Source organism: Megalobrama amblycephala, linkage group LG10 (genome assembly GCF_018812025.1).
Source record: "Megalobrama amblycephala isolate DHTTF-2021 linkage group LG10, ASM1881202v1, whole genome shotgun sequence".
Classification (NCBI taxonomy): Eukaryota; Metazoa; Chordata; class Actinopteri; order Cypriniformes; family Xenocyprididae; genus Megalobrama; species Megalobrama amblycephala.
The window spans coordinates 29,558,497-29,573,744 of NC_063053.1; the positions used below are offsets into that span (position 1 = coordinate 29,558,497).

General features: G+C 36.7%; 2 protein-coding genes across 4 annotated transcripts in view; both read right to left on the reverse strand.

Annotated features, from left to right (window-relative positions):
• Window positions 1-1,565: 1,565 nt before the first annotated feature.
• wdr89 (WD repeat domain 89) lies at window positions 1,566-8,591 on the reverse strand. Of its 3 annotated transcripts, none has more exons than XM_048205709.1 (3): window positions 8,326-8,591; window positions 6,400-7,100; window positions 1,566-2,379 (listed from the first exon to the last, which is right to left on the reverse strand). In XM_048205709.1, exons 1-3 carry the CDS (start codon window positions 8,346-8,348, stop codon window positions 1,883-1,885), a joined length of 1,221 nt encoding a protein of 406 aa, XP_048061666.1. In that variant the 5' UTR covers window positions 8,349-8,591; the 3' UTR covers window positions 1,566-1,882. The 3 variants fall into 3 exon arrangements, with proteins under 3 accessions (XP_048061666.1, XP_048061667.1, XP_048061668.1); XM_048205710.1 differs by having other exon boundaries at window positions 6,400-7,188; window positions 8,326-8,590; XM_048205711.1 differs by having other exon boundaries at window positions 6,400-7,185; window positions 8,326-8,340.
• Window positions 8,592-10,222: 1,631 nt separating this feature from the next.
• sgpp1b (sphingosine-1-phosphate phosphatase 1b) overlaps window positions 10,223-15,248 on the reverse strand; it is a 34,937-nt gene continuing 29,911 nt past the window's right edge. The window contains exon 3 of the mRNA XM_048205708.1: window positions 10,223-14,009. Within this exon, the coding sequence (XP_048061665.1) occupies window positions 13,458-14,009 (552 nt within the window). The 3' untranslated portion in view covers window positions 10,223-13,457. The remainder of the gene's footprint in view (window positions 14,010-15,248) is intronic.

Genomic DNA, 15,248 nt, shown 5'->3' on the forward strand with positions numbered 1-15,248 from the left:
CACATAATATCCACAAATGACAGTTTCTCAATTTCGCCCCGCTGTCATTTCCTGTGCTAGGTGTCAAATACCAAATTCACATCATGTTCTGTAACACTGTTAAATGTTATTGAGGGCGAGGCAGTTTCCGAAAGATAGGATGGAACTGTTGTGGCATGTCTTCTGTTCAGCATATTAAACCTCACCAGGCTTGCATTACGTCGGAGATCTTAGCTGGACTCTCATAATCTGTGTTTACACTGTGAGAATCAAACACTGAAGACTGTAGAATGTACTCTGAAAGTGCATGACACTGGGGAGCTTATAAATCTCAGACAAACGCTGCCTGTTTAAACCTCACATTTGCATTTCAAAGCACACTCAGTAGTTGTTCAAGAATTACTAATGAGATTCAACTATAAAAAAGAAACGTGAGTCAGAAAAAATGAGCACAAGAGACTTGAGATCAAAAACAACCAATTTCTTGATTTTACCATTTACAGTTGTAAAGGTTCTTGTGTGTTGGTCCATAGTTAACTGATAAAATAACAACAAATACAAAACCTGCAGTTTTTGATAGATACTTTATTTAAAAAGTATTTATGTATTTATGACCATAATGAATGTAAACCCTTTGCATTGGGAGAATGCTGACATAGTATTATTATGGTTGCACTCTGCATCGATTAGAAAGTGCTCCTGAAATTGTATCCCAGTGATGCTGATGCAGCCCTCCAAGGTACAAACAAAAAACATTACAGTGAAGATATTAAAGGAAAACTCATATAAATGTATGTCTATATAATATGAATTATAATATAATTTAAATTGTAGTTAAATTTTGATTCAAAATTTGTGTAATGATGAGTATGATGCAGTGAGATGAATCTGACATGAACAAATTTTGAACAGAAAAACAAGATGGTTTAAACACTTAATACATTACAGCCATTTAATTTATAGTCCGGAAACCCGGGAGACAGTTTTAACTTTTTCACATCATGTGTTTTACCTCAAAAGTGAAAACATAAATGTAATGTTCTTCATAAGGACTACAGCTACACAAGACAACCGTTGTAATTTTTATGTAGCAATTTGCATTTTAAACCACAAAACAGTGTTAAAACATTAACTATAAAAAGTTCTTTAAGGGTTAGTTCACCCAAAAATGACATTTCTGTCATAAATTACTTACATGTTGTTACTTAATCAAGACCTTTGTTCATCTTCAGAACACAAATTAAGATATTTTTGATGAAATTGAGAGCTATCTGGCCTCTGATACACTTTAACACAATTTCCACTTTCACACTTTCCACTTTTCAGTGAATACAAAAATATTTAAATAGGTGAAATTTGATAGTTAGACCTAAAGCAGCGTGTAATATAATACATTTATTGTTTTTAACCAGCCCATTAGAAGTTTAATATAATTTTAACGTTCTTTTGTTAATTTAAAACAAAACAAATTTGCTTGCAGGGAGAATTTAAAATTCAAATTAAAGTCACCATGAAATCAACTATTTTAGGACTATTTTAACAATGTCTTTAGTACCTTTCTGGACCTTGAAAGTGGTAATTGTGTTTTGATTAAAATTTCATAAAAAATATCTTAATTTGTGTTCTGAAGATAAACGAAGGTCTTCAAGCTGTGGAACGACACGAGGGTGAGTAATTAATGACAGAATTTTTGGGTGAACTAACCCTTTACGGTGAAAGATTTAAACTCCATATAACACATTTTTACGGATCTCTGTTACCTTACATTTGTGAAAGAAAAGACATCGGAGGAAGGTAGCTTAGTGCACTTTACAATTGCTCTGATTTTTGTCAAATAATCAATTTGTTTCAGTGTTAACTGTCTCTTTGTGAAATCTGAGTTTCTCCTGTGCAGTATATGTGATCATGCTAGTTTTGACCGGTCTTTTTTTGTAGCTTGTTTTCTGTGAGCTTTAGTTTTAAGCTGCATGGATGAGATGCTTTTCAGAGAATCTTTCTTCCCCACACTGATTTCCTCTGCTCCCGCCTTCCATTGTAACAACTGGCCATCCTCCCCGCCTGTCAACAGACAGTGAGCGACCGCATCCCACTGGAAGCATCTCACTGTAGCTGAATGACCCCCATTCAGGGATTTAATGAACTTCAGGCCACTCCCACTGCAGTCCAGGAGGTGGAGCTTTCCATTATTACTCCCTCCCACTAAAAGAATACGCTCCTCATCTGTCATCCATGAACCGCCCACAAAGTACTCAAGTGAGGCTTGATTAGGGAGCTGGACAAGTGTTCGGGCATCAGCCGAACTCAGAAGGGTCAAAGTGTCGTCGCTGTCTGGGCGAGCCACATCCCACAGGTGTAGCCCCTCATCATGAGTCAGACAAAGCAGCTGGTCAAGATATTTGCCTGTTAATATAAAAAATAAAATGACAGTTTAGGGTTCTAGGGAGTAGAAATATGGTGATGTTTAACATGATTTCAAATAGACTTTAAAACTCAGCATTTTCAGCAGTTTTTTGGTACTCGCGGTTCTTAGTTATGCGATCTTAAAATAGCTAATATGAAAATACAAAGGTCTACAGGGTTTCCACACATTTTAACCAATAAATTTAAAGTGACTATACTTTAGCAATTTCTAGTTACATTTTACAGCAAAACATATTAATATTATTAGTATCATTATACAGTATATTAGTGCTGTCAAATCGATTAATCGCATTTAATATATATATATATATATATATATATATATAAATAAAATGAGTATACAGAAATGAGTACACCCCTCACATTTTTGTAAATATGTTATTACATCTTTTCATATGACAACACTAAGAAATGACACTTTGCTACGATGTAAAGTAGTGAGTGTACAGCTTGTATAACAGTGTAAATTTGCTGTCCCTCAACACACAGCCATTAATGTCTAAACTGCTGGCCACAAAAAGTGAAAATGTCCAAATTGGGCCCTATTAGCCATTTTCTCTCCCCGATGTCATGTGACTCATTAGTGTTACAAGGTCTCAGGTGTGAATGGGGAGCAGGTGTGTTAAATTTGGTGTTATCGCTCTCCCTTTCTCATACTGGTCACTGGAAGTTCAACATGGCACCTCATGGCAAAGAACTCTCTGAGGATCTGAAAAAAAGAATTGCTGCTCTACATAAAGATGGCGTAGGCTATAAGAAGATTGGCAAGACCCTGAAACTGAGCTGCAGCACGGTGGCCAAGACCATACAGCGGTTTAACAGGACAGGTTCAAATCAGAACAGGCCTTGCCATGGTCGACCAAAGAAGTTGAGTGCACGTGCTCAGCGTCATATCCAGAGTTTGTGTTTGGGAAATAGACGTATGAGTGCTGCCAGCATTGCTGCAGAGGTTGAAGGGTTTGGGGGGGTCAGCCTGTCAGTGCTCAGATCATACGCCACACACTGCATTAAATTGGTCTGCATGGCTGTCGTCCCAGAAGAAAGTCTCTTCTAAAGATGATGCACAAGAAAGCCTGCAAACAGTTTGCTGAAGACAAGCAGACTAAGGACATGGATTACTGGAACCAAGTCCTGTGGTCTGATGAGACCAAGATAAACTTATTTGGTTCAGATGGTGTCAAGCGTGTGTGGCGGCAACCAGGTAAGGAGTACAAAGACAAGTGTGTCTTGCCTACAGTCAAGCATGGTGGTGGGAGTGTCATGGTCTGGAGCTGCATGAATGCTGCCGGCACTGGGAGCTACAGTTCATTGAGGGAACCATGAATGAGCAGAGCATGATCCCCTCCCTTCGGAGACTGGGCCGCAGGGCAGTATTCCAACAACCCCAAACACACCTCCAAGACGACCACTGCCTTACTAAAGAAGCTGAGGGTAAAGGTGATGGACTGGCCAAGCATGTCTCCAGACCTAAACCCCATTGAGCATCTGTGTGGCATCCTCAAATGGAAGGTGGAGGAGCGCAAGGTCTCTAACATCCACCAGCTCCGTGATGTCATCATGGAGGAGTGGAAGAGGACTCCAGTGGGAACCTGTGAAGCTCTGGTGAACTCCATGCCCAAGAGGGTTAAAGGCAGTGCTGGAAAATAATGGTGGCAACACAAAATATTGACACTTTGGGCCCAATTTGGACATTTTCACTTAGGGTTGTACTCACTTTTGTGGCCAGCGGTTTAGACATTAATGGCTGTGTGTTGAGTTATTTTGAGGGGACAGCAAATTTACACTGTTATACAAGCTGTACACTCACTACTTTACATTGTAGCAAAGTGTCATTTCTTCAGTGTTGTCACATGAGAAGATATAATATTTACAAAAATGTGAGGGGTGTACTCACTTCTGTGAGATACTGTATAAATGTATTTATAAATAATTGTTTTTTTCAATGACCAGTGGATTTCCATGAGTTTTCTATATCTTTTTCAGTCATTTAAGATTTCAAATAAGGATTTTTAAAAAATCTGAATATATTAAGTGAATATATTATTATATATATTATATATTATTTATATATTATTTTAATGAATATATTAAAATATATTCTCTCTCATCATTATTATAATTATTTATATAAATTTGCATAAATGTATATTATTTACATAATTATTATTATCATATAATTAATAATCACTTTTATGTAATATATAGTATATACTGTATATACTAATGTGAAAAAGAAAGGACACCTTTTTGAATTCTATGATTTTACGTATCAGGACCATCTAAAAAAACATCTGGTCTTTAGCAAGTCTTAAAATTAGGCAAATACAACCTCAGATGAACAACAACAAATGACATATCACACCGTGTCATGGTTTATTTAAAAAAACTAGGCCAAAATGGAGAAGTCATGTGTGACAAACTAACTACACCCTATGATTTAGTTGATTGTAGAACAAATCGTTTTCTGTATGACTTTATCTGTCTCTCACATCGTTCTGGAGGAATTTTGGCCCAATCTTCTTTACAACATTGCTTCATATCACTGAGGTTTGTGGGAATTTGTCTATGCACAGCTCTCTTAAGGTCCCGCCACAGCATTTCAGTTGGGTTGAGGTCTGGACTTTGACTGGGCCATTGAAAAACCTTGATTCTTTTCTTTTCCAGGCATTCTGATGTAGATTTGCTGGTGTTCTTGGGATCATTGTCTTGTTGCATGACCCAATATCAGCCAAGCTTTAGCTGTCGGACAGATGGCCTCACATTTGACTCTAGAATACTTTGGTAAACAGAGGAGTTTATGGTCGACTCAATGACTGCAAAGTGCCCAGGTCCTGAGGCTGCAAATCAAGCCAAAAATCATCACCCCTCCACTAGCCTGAAGGACAGTAGTAACTTGGAGCTGTGCATTATGGCCAAACATCTCCACTTTTGGTTTCATCTGTCCAAAGGACTTTGTTCCAGAAGTCTTGAGTTTTGTTCAGATGCAAGTTTGCAAACATAAGCTATCCTGTCATGTTCTTTTTAGAGAGAGGAGGCTTTCTGCTGGAAACCCTTCCAAACATAGCAAACTTGTCCTGTCTTTTTCTAATTTTACTGTCATAAACTTTGACATTTACCATGTTAAATGAGGCTTATAGATTCTGATTTATAGCTCTTGGGTTTTTTGCAGTTTCTCTGAGCAGTGCACGGTCTGATCTTGGGGTGAATATGCTGGTTAGAACATTTGATTAGCAGCGCCTGACTGATACTTACCCTCTTAAATCCTATGGAAGCAGTAAGGGTGTACTTAGATTGTCACACATGGCTTCTCTATTTTGGCCAAATTTTTTATATAACTAACAACACAGTGTAATATGTCATGTGTGGTTGTTCATCCGAAGTTGTATTTACCTAATTTTAATATATATAAAATTGATTGCACTTAAAAACAACAATTCCTAGCCAATTAAATATTTTACTTCATAATTAGAAAAAAAACATATTATATATTAGTTTAATTATTATTTGTAAATGTCCAATAAATTATAAAATTTTTGTAATAATATAATATAATATAATATAATATAATATAATATAATATAATATATACATTTCCAATAAATTATTATAAATTTCTAATTATAAATTTCCATGTGTTTTACAGGCCTGGTCATCACAATTTAACAGCTAAGCATACAAAGAAAAATATATTCTAGGTGAATAATAATAATAATAATAATAACAATAATATTACTTTTATTATTAATTATCTTATTATCTTAAAAAGTGTTTTACAGACCTGGTTATCACAATTTAACAGCTAAGCATGCAGAGAAAAATTGAAAAATTCTATAAGAATTATTATGTAATAATAATTTTATAATATTACAAATATTTAATAATAATAATACAGGCCTGGTCATCACAATTTAAAAATTCTAATATTTTCCATGATTGAGGGAATTCTGTCTACATGAAATACAAAAATATTGCTCAGTCAGGTGTGCTGTTACTACCTACCTGTCCAGCAGAGGGAGCTTGTAGTGGATTCACAATTACAGGTGGTGACAAGAGCATCCTCCTCTCCACCCTGACTCAGATCAAACACGTTCACAAGTCCATCTGTGGCCCCAGAAGCCAAGCGGTCCGCCTGCTGTGGGTGGAACTTCACCGCAGTGATGTCATCACTGTGCGATTCTGAAAAAACTCCCAGCAGACCGCCCATCTTAGAGCCAGACTCACCTCCATCCTGAACCATACGGGCATCCCAGAATACTAAAAAACTCTCTTCCTCCTCTACCTGCTCTGTGCCTGCACACAGCACACGATCATTACAGCTCACGTCAAACGAGCAGTACAAATGTGTCGAATCACTGCGAAACACCTGGGTGGCGTTAGAACCGGGCCGTCGGACGTCCCAGGACCGCAGAGTCCCATCGGCGGAGCCGGTGAACAGCAGGTGAGGGGACAGATGAGAGAACCGGACCCCGCACAGAGGAGCCGTGTGACCCTGGAACTCTCCCACCTGGCGGAGCGTTTCTCTGCTGTGCAGGTGCACAGAGTAATTGGAGCAGCACACAGCCAGTAAATCTGACTCACTGCTGGCACAGGATGGAAGAGAGAGGTCCAGAATGTATGTGGCCTCACTAGGCTGCAGTCTCCTGGCGATGGAGAGAGTCCTGAAGGTGTCCTCGAGAGCGTCCATGATCGTCACCCTGGCACTTTACAGGAAAAGAGTCATTTCATAGATGCGTTTATCCAAAGTGGCATAAATCAGAGGTTCTCTACTGGTCAGCAAATTATTGGCTGCTGAGAGCATGAAACCAAGGAAATTGAAGAGACAATTAAAAACAATAAATGTACATTTTCTGATTTGTTTTATGAATGAGAAATCATTTTAAATAATAATGCTAATATTCATATATTTAAATGTTTACTTTTAAGTTGTGTTGCTAGTTGATGTAAAATCTGGGTCCTGAAGTGAAACAATTGAGAACAACTGATTTACTGTACCATTTATTACAAGGACAATCACCTGAAGTAAGTAAGGGGTTTTCAATTTTTTAGATGTCAATGACCCCCAAAATATGATCACCCTTGTGCAAGGAACCCCCATTCTAAAATTTAAAAGGCAACTATATATTTTCACTTATAAAGATGCAATTTATATTTTGAAAAACTAATATTATAAATAGGTGTAAAAATTAGTTGGAAAATATTTATTCTGTATTATGTTTAATTAAATCAAACTTATATTATTTTTATTTGAATCAAATAAATTTTTTTTTCTTTAATTTTTATTTAGGTTATTATTTTTGACCCCAGTTTGAAAATCCTAGATCAATGACAATCACCCGGTTTCACGGACAAGGCTTAAGTTAGTCTTAGACTAAAATGCATGTACTTTCTTTTAACTGAAAGTAACTTGTACTGACAGATCTTAAAACATGTCATTGTCATTGTTTTGTCTCAAGATGCACACCAGTAATGTTTTTTTTTCTAATGAAAATTTATAAAAGTTACTTAAATATCCTAATTGAACTAAGGCCTAATCCTGGTTTAGGCTAAACCCTGTCTGTGAAACCGGTCCAAAAAGTTTTAACCCATAATCTAAATTAAATGATACAAATACATTATTAGAGATCACTAAAACTGATCTGACTCAAGCTAAGACATTTATTTCTTAAATACTGGTCAAGTGATGCAGAATTATTAACAAAATCACAGCTATAGTTCCTATCCTAACATGACAGCCAAAGAAATGAATGTGAATGTTTAATTACATATTAAGTGTAAACTGGTTAAACAGAAAACACAAATAAGAAACACATAAAGTAGATATCTCACAGCCAAAAGTACAAGAATATTCTAAAAAATAGAAAGGTAGTAACAAAAACCCTCTGTTTTAATAAAGAGATAAAACGAAATACAGTACAAAACACTCACATGTTTTCGTTTTTGACGGACATCAGTGTGTCACCTCCTCAGCTGCTCCCGGAAACACAGTGACGCTGAACATTAGTTCCGCGGACACAACTTACGATAAACTGGCTTAATTTGTTCTAAAACTAAAAGAACTGTAATTCACTATTATTTTATAAATCTGAGACGCGATGGCACATTATTATTTGTATTCGTGAGAAGAGGTAAGAAACAAAGACTATAATGCGCTTGTGTCGCCACTAGATGCCAGTGTTTCTCTGTATTAATGTTAGCCTATAATACACACCGCACGCTTAGCATATTTAATTATTTACATTTGTATTTTCAGTTACATATATTCATGAAAATGTTCACTTTGTTTTGCAAATCATTTCAAAACAAATAGTATATATGTCAGAATCTCTTACAAGTTATTACATTTGTAAATTAGTATTAGCCTAACGTTACAACTGTTTGTCGAAAAATGCTGGAGAAGGTCAGACAGGAAGAAATAACTAGGACATTTATATTGTGGAGAGAAAGAGAGTATAACATGATAAGAGTATCATTGTGATGAGAAAAGAAGATGTTTTTTTCTTTATCCGCCCGTTCTCTTTGTTAAACTCTCAAAGGACACAAACAGGAATTAAACTTGACATCTGATCTGAAACAACAATCATCATTGTCATCAGATGAAAAAGTGAAGTATTTTGCTGACTTGAGCAGTACAACAAGGCCACGTTGACCTTTACGATCATATTTCTAAAGATCCTGTTCTTTATGCCCACTTTTAGCCTGTAGGGCACATGAAAACATTTTAAATAGCAAGAACTTGAGCATGAGATACAAAGCTTCAGTAACACTGTGAAATGAATGCCTTGGGTATGCTGCAATGAGCTACTATGAGTCTGTGTATGTGTGTGAGTGAGAGTGTGTGTGTGTGTAAGAGAGAGTTGCTTATCTCTATAGAGTGTATTTGTTGCTGAATGCATAAGAAGCAAAGAGGTGTGTATTGTGAAGATAACAGTGTGAGCTGACAGGTATGCACACACACACTATTGTATCATATTTGACTCATGAATTTGATACATGTTCTCTAAATTATCAACATGATCAAAACATGAAAAAAAAATGTTGTACAAAATGTTCTACATGCCTTCTGCCATCTGTCTGATAGCTCATACGTTTTTAGTAAGTAATTATAATTATAGTATAATTACAATGTCCACCTTCAGGTTTTGTCTTTTTGCCTTGAAATCTTTACTGATTTCAGAACGTAAACGTGAAGATAACTGTTATATTGTTAATATCCGTGCATAATTTTTTCCATGTTAAATGTATCTAATAAGATATAGCAGGATATAGCTTGGACTGCATTGCGTTAGGCTATATGTTTTGCCCCCACAATTAAAACTACAGAGCTTTGATCATGAAACCAAACATTTAAATAGCATCTAAGACATATCATTGGGAGATTTAAAGTTACAACTGATATTTATATGCTTTTGATGCAAGTATTCTGCTATACTGTTATAAAGATTGTTGATTTACATTACAAGCTATCAGAATTTCATCTTACTTCAGTTTGGGGCTCTGAATATAACTGAAATGTTTTTTCCTCCTCGAGTATGAGCTCCATATTCTCACTATATCATACTGCTCCATATTCTCACTATATCATATATCATACTATATCATAGCTCATTTTACTAATATGACATATAACTGAATTCGGTAAGAAGAGAGGGTTTTTGTAATCTGAGCTGCCAGGGCAAATCTATCCGGCTAAAACATGCTCACACATGTGCAATTAATACCGGTCATTATAGAGCGGTCATTGTTCTCAGTAGGAAGAACCAAACTTCCTGTGAAACAATGACCGAGTAAATGTGTGCTTATCAAACCCAGTCATACACTTCTGTTAGTAAAATGCATTTTCTTTATTTATTTTTTTCTTCAAAAACAGACAAAAGTAATAGCCTTTTTGCTTTTGAGCATATTATTCAAACGCAATCAATAAAGATCATCAGATAACTGCTATGAAAAGCATTGAACTGAGCTTCTAGAACAAGCCATTTTATGAACATAAGCCACAGGTCTCCTTATAACACTGAATTCTTGGTCATTTGTGCATTGCATTTTCAGCCCCGTTGGGAGTGCGATTGTTCCGGTTTCAAACGCTAGGTGAAGGTCAGCGCTAGGTTTTGTCTGAACGTTCAGTCCGAGATTTAAATTTTGTGTATTTCTAAAAATCTGCAGGTTTTACAATATATCCACATCAAGCTTTTAAAACCTTCAGAATGCCTCCAACAATATTTAGAGATGACAAAGTCATCCATATTTTCAGAAATCAAAATGACCAAGATTAACATCACACAAGAATCATCAGATCTCCAAAAATAACATTTTACACAAACACACATACAGTATCCAAAGCTTCTGAGACACATTTGGTACAGTGATAGAAACAATGACCATGAAAAAAAAAAAAGACTAAACATTTTAAACAATTCTAATCAAAGTGATTTTACAAAGAAATAAACATCCAAAAGAAAATTGGAGGGTGTCTGTTGAAATATTTCTGAAATGGGTATTTTTTTAGTGTATTATAGTATTTGATAATATTTTAAAAGCTTTCTTCATTAATATTTTATGTATAATTAACAAAAAATTACAATTACAATATTGTATTAACCAGGATGGACTGAGCAGCAATCTGTCATTTTAATGTAGAATATCCCACTTTATTTGTCACATGCTATGTTCAGATGAAAGAAGGAAGAATTGGAAAACAGAACAGATGTGAATAACTGTCTGTGCTTATCAAATATAGCAGAGATTTACATAAAAGGCACTGTGTGGTATCTAAATCAGATCTGTTTATTCAGAATAAGCTATGTTTTTCCCATAAAAGCAGAGAAAGCCAAATCAAAGGAAATAAAGCACTTTTAAATGAGAACCTCACCACTGGACCAGTTTCTCAGGAGCTCAATCTAGGTCATGACGGGACCACATGGATTCTGCTGCCTTTTTCTGCATTTGGTGCAGATTATAGGGGAGTTTTTGAATTTAGACATAGTAATACGAGTTAAACCGACCTGAGAGCACTACCTTTTAGTAGCTGAATCATTATCAAATTATATTAAAAATTGTTACAAAACATTAACAAGAAAGAATGCATAGAGCTTTGCGAATAATTTTTTTGGAAGTCTGCAGATTCAGTTTGGGGCTGATGATGGGAACAATTACCTACATAAAGGATTTATAGCTACAGAAAGTACTCTTATTTGGTCATAAACATTACAGATTACTAGCACATAAGCCTGAGAGGAAAAAAAAATGCTACAGTCTACCTACTTCCATCCACAAACACAGATTTACTATGGAATCACTCAGAAAGAGTCATGCAGTAAAGGAACTAGCACAACTTGTCCAGAAAGCAACGCTCACCAATGAGCATCTTCTCATATTCTGGCCTAAATACTGTACAACCTCTGACCTTTGTCTCTTCTATAAACCTCCGAACTTAAAATGACTGAGATCTGTATTGTTCTAGGTGAAGGGTCAATGGTCAACATTGCTCTGCGCTGGGTGAAATCACTGGTTTTCTCATTATTCAGAGAATCCAAAACAATCCTGTTTACAGAAGAGAGGAATCACCTTTAAAAAAAAAGGAACTTGCACGTGCACAAAGACACAAAAGGCCACAGGAAGAGTAAAAACACAGCAGTGTCACGCAAGCCTGACCTATTATAAGGTCATCCCAGCGACAACAGCAGGCAGCAGAGCAGTGCAATCTGGGAACAGTGCATTTAAATCAGTATCACAAATTCATCTTAACTATACATTAAACATAACCTTGACTATCAAAAGGCAGCTTGAATTATTCATATGTTTAGTGGCAAACCTGACATTTACTTGTTTCAACCTGACTGAAAAAAAAAACAGCTAGATGCTAGAAGGGAAAGCATTGCCGCTTTTCTTTGCAAACAATAAAAATCACACATATTTACATACATACACACATAGTACCATGTCTAAGCAGCAAATTACAGGAAATAAAAGTAGACTGAGATATAAAAAGATCAAGAATAATTCTGGTTATGATCCAGACATGTATTCAATCTAAGAACATAAACTGTTTCAATATTAAAATAAATCACTAGTGCATCATCATTTAAATGCCTAGAGAAACTGGTTCTTGAGTGGTCAGTTCAAGGGATTGTTCACCCAAAAATGTAAATTCTATCATTATTTATTCACCTAAACTTGTATGATTTTGCTTCTCTGTGGAACACAAAAGATGATATTTTCAGGAACGTTGGGAACCAAAATATCACCAAAATATCAAAATATCTTCTTTTGTGTTCCACAGAAGAAGGTCAGTCAATTATGGAATGACATGAGAGTTGAGTAAATGATGACAATTGTCATTTTTGTGTGAAATAGCCCTTTAAGGCGTCTCCATGTATCATTATAAAGGTCTTCAGAGAAACAGTCCAACCTGCTTTCGATTCGGAACTAAACATCTCAATAAACTGCAACAAAAGGACCTCAAAGATCAACGCTGCACCCAACCACTAACCATCATGCTTTGACATTTGAGATTTCAGATTTGACATTGCAAACAAGAAATAAAAGCTGGCGTCAGCTTCAGGATCCATCGCAGAGATTTGCATGAGTCACACCTTCGCAAGAAAGATTTCAGTCAACTCTTGATGCAAGAGTTTGAGTCGTCCTACTGTGGCATGAACAAAACTCATCAAAAGATTAGTCAGAATTTCTCTAATGTTTATGATAATTAGCAAAACTGCTATATTGCTTGAGAAAAATATAACCAGCCCTATAGGGTAGATACGTTTACAATAAGATTTTAGATGAGAATAGACATGCTACTGTCGTTTACATGCAATGCAAACTGCTTAGAAAAGGGCCATAATCTCTGAATCAACACCAAACGTGTTTTTTGAATAGAAAATGGACCTAAATCTGCTAAAACTGAATGATGGAAAACATATTTGAGGAACATCTGGAAGGTGCAGCACAGTGTTACATGACTGGCTTTAGTTCCATCCAATCATTGATTTGAAGGGAAGGGCCTCTGCAGTCCAAATGGGCTCTTATTGGCCAGAAAGATGGATGGTTCTTTCACCCAATCACAACAGACCCACTTGTGCAAACAGGAAAGGCACAAGGAAAAGCGCATTTAACCCTACGGTTCCGTAGACGATATAACGATACGGCAATTCCACCTCCATGTGCTGCCTGGCCTTCCGAACATCACCGCTTGGAATCCCAAAGAGCCAGCAGACGAGCGGGATGGTGAGAGCCTTCATTACGGCTCTGGTAGCCAGGAGAATGAGGACGCCCAGGAGGAAGCGGAGTAGACAGAGTCCAATCAGGCCGAGGGTGAAAGATGGGGGCTGCAGAGGCAACATCGATGCAGGTGGGTCTGGCAATAGGCCCAGATGGTAGTTGACGTGGGATGCCAAGGCGATACCCGCCCCAGAGCCCAGGATTTGGGCGGTGTCGCCGCGTGATGTGCTCCAGGTGTCCAAGGTGAAGGAGAAGAGGCCCAGACCCACGTGAAGTGAGATGATGATCAGCGGGGCGTAGCGATGGGTGCAGTTGAAGGTGTCAATGATTTCCAGAGCAGGACTGAAGACCACTACAATCAGCAAACTGTACAGGAAACCGGCAATGATGTCCTGAAGAAGACAAATACAAATATACTAACATCAAACCACAGGAATGAAAAGAAAACACATGTGAATGTGCAGTGCAGAGGAAAAAACAGAACAGTTGCTGAGATCCAAAGACGCCATGAAAAACAAATATAAATTCACATTTGAAAGAGGCTGACAGAGAGAAATATACATACTTTTGTCACATGTAAATCTCTAGAGGAAGTCTGACCTAATAATAAACAATTTAATTCTAAAAAAAATTGCCATAAAACCAAAATATGGCAGGTGCAAAGAAAAAAAGGAACAATACAACAGGGAAAATACTTGTTCACACCAACACAACTGTTTGGAACCAAAATTCAGGCAGATTTTAACACGTGATTTGTCTGTTCAGACCAACGTGTAAAAACTAGCAGACAGGCTGGATGAAAATGCAAATTCACTCCCTTACAGTAGGTGGTGATTTTAGTAAAGCAGAAGTACTAGCAGTGGCTCTGGACATGTGACCAAAATTGCATACCTTACTGGATGGCCAATGCGATGGAAAAAAGATTAGTATACCTCTTCTTAGAAAAAAGAAAAAGTCTGTCACATTGACAGCATGTAAATGTTCATGTTGGTCTGAACAGATGCATTAACAAACATTCATTTCAAATTAAAATGTTTATAGCACCGAATATTCACCCTGGTATGAACGCATACTGAGACTGAAAATGGTTGATAAATCATGAAAGCAAATCTCATGGATTTACAAACAAATACAAAAGAATTACTTAAATCTGACTAAAGGGTTAGTTCACCCAAAACTGAAAATTCTGTCATTAATTACTCACCCTCATGTCTTTCCACACCCATAAGACCTTTGTTCATCTTTTTAATGAAATCTGAGGGGTTTCTGGTTTCTGTGGCCTACTACCACTTTCAAGGCCCAGAAAGGTAGTAAAGACATCATTAAAGTAATCCATGTGACGTTAGTGGTTTAATGTCAATTTTATGAAGCAACGGCAGTTTTGGCAGACTGCTTTGTGAACAAATGTCAATACCAAGCGGCAACCTCCCCCAATTTCTCTTGAAGCCAATACGGAAGTGACTTAAACTGCGATTCATCGATTGGCCACTAGAGACAGGCTCCAAAAGAGAGCAGAATCTCATTGACTTCCATGTTAAAACGGCCAACTTTACAGCAGGGAAAAAAAAAACATGTTTACAGCTGGTACAAATTGTGGTTTTGGTCTATACATCTAATTTTGCCCTTCATGA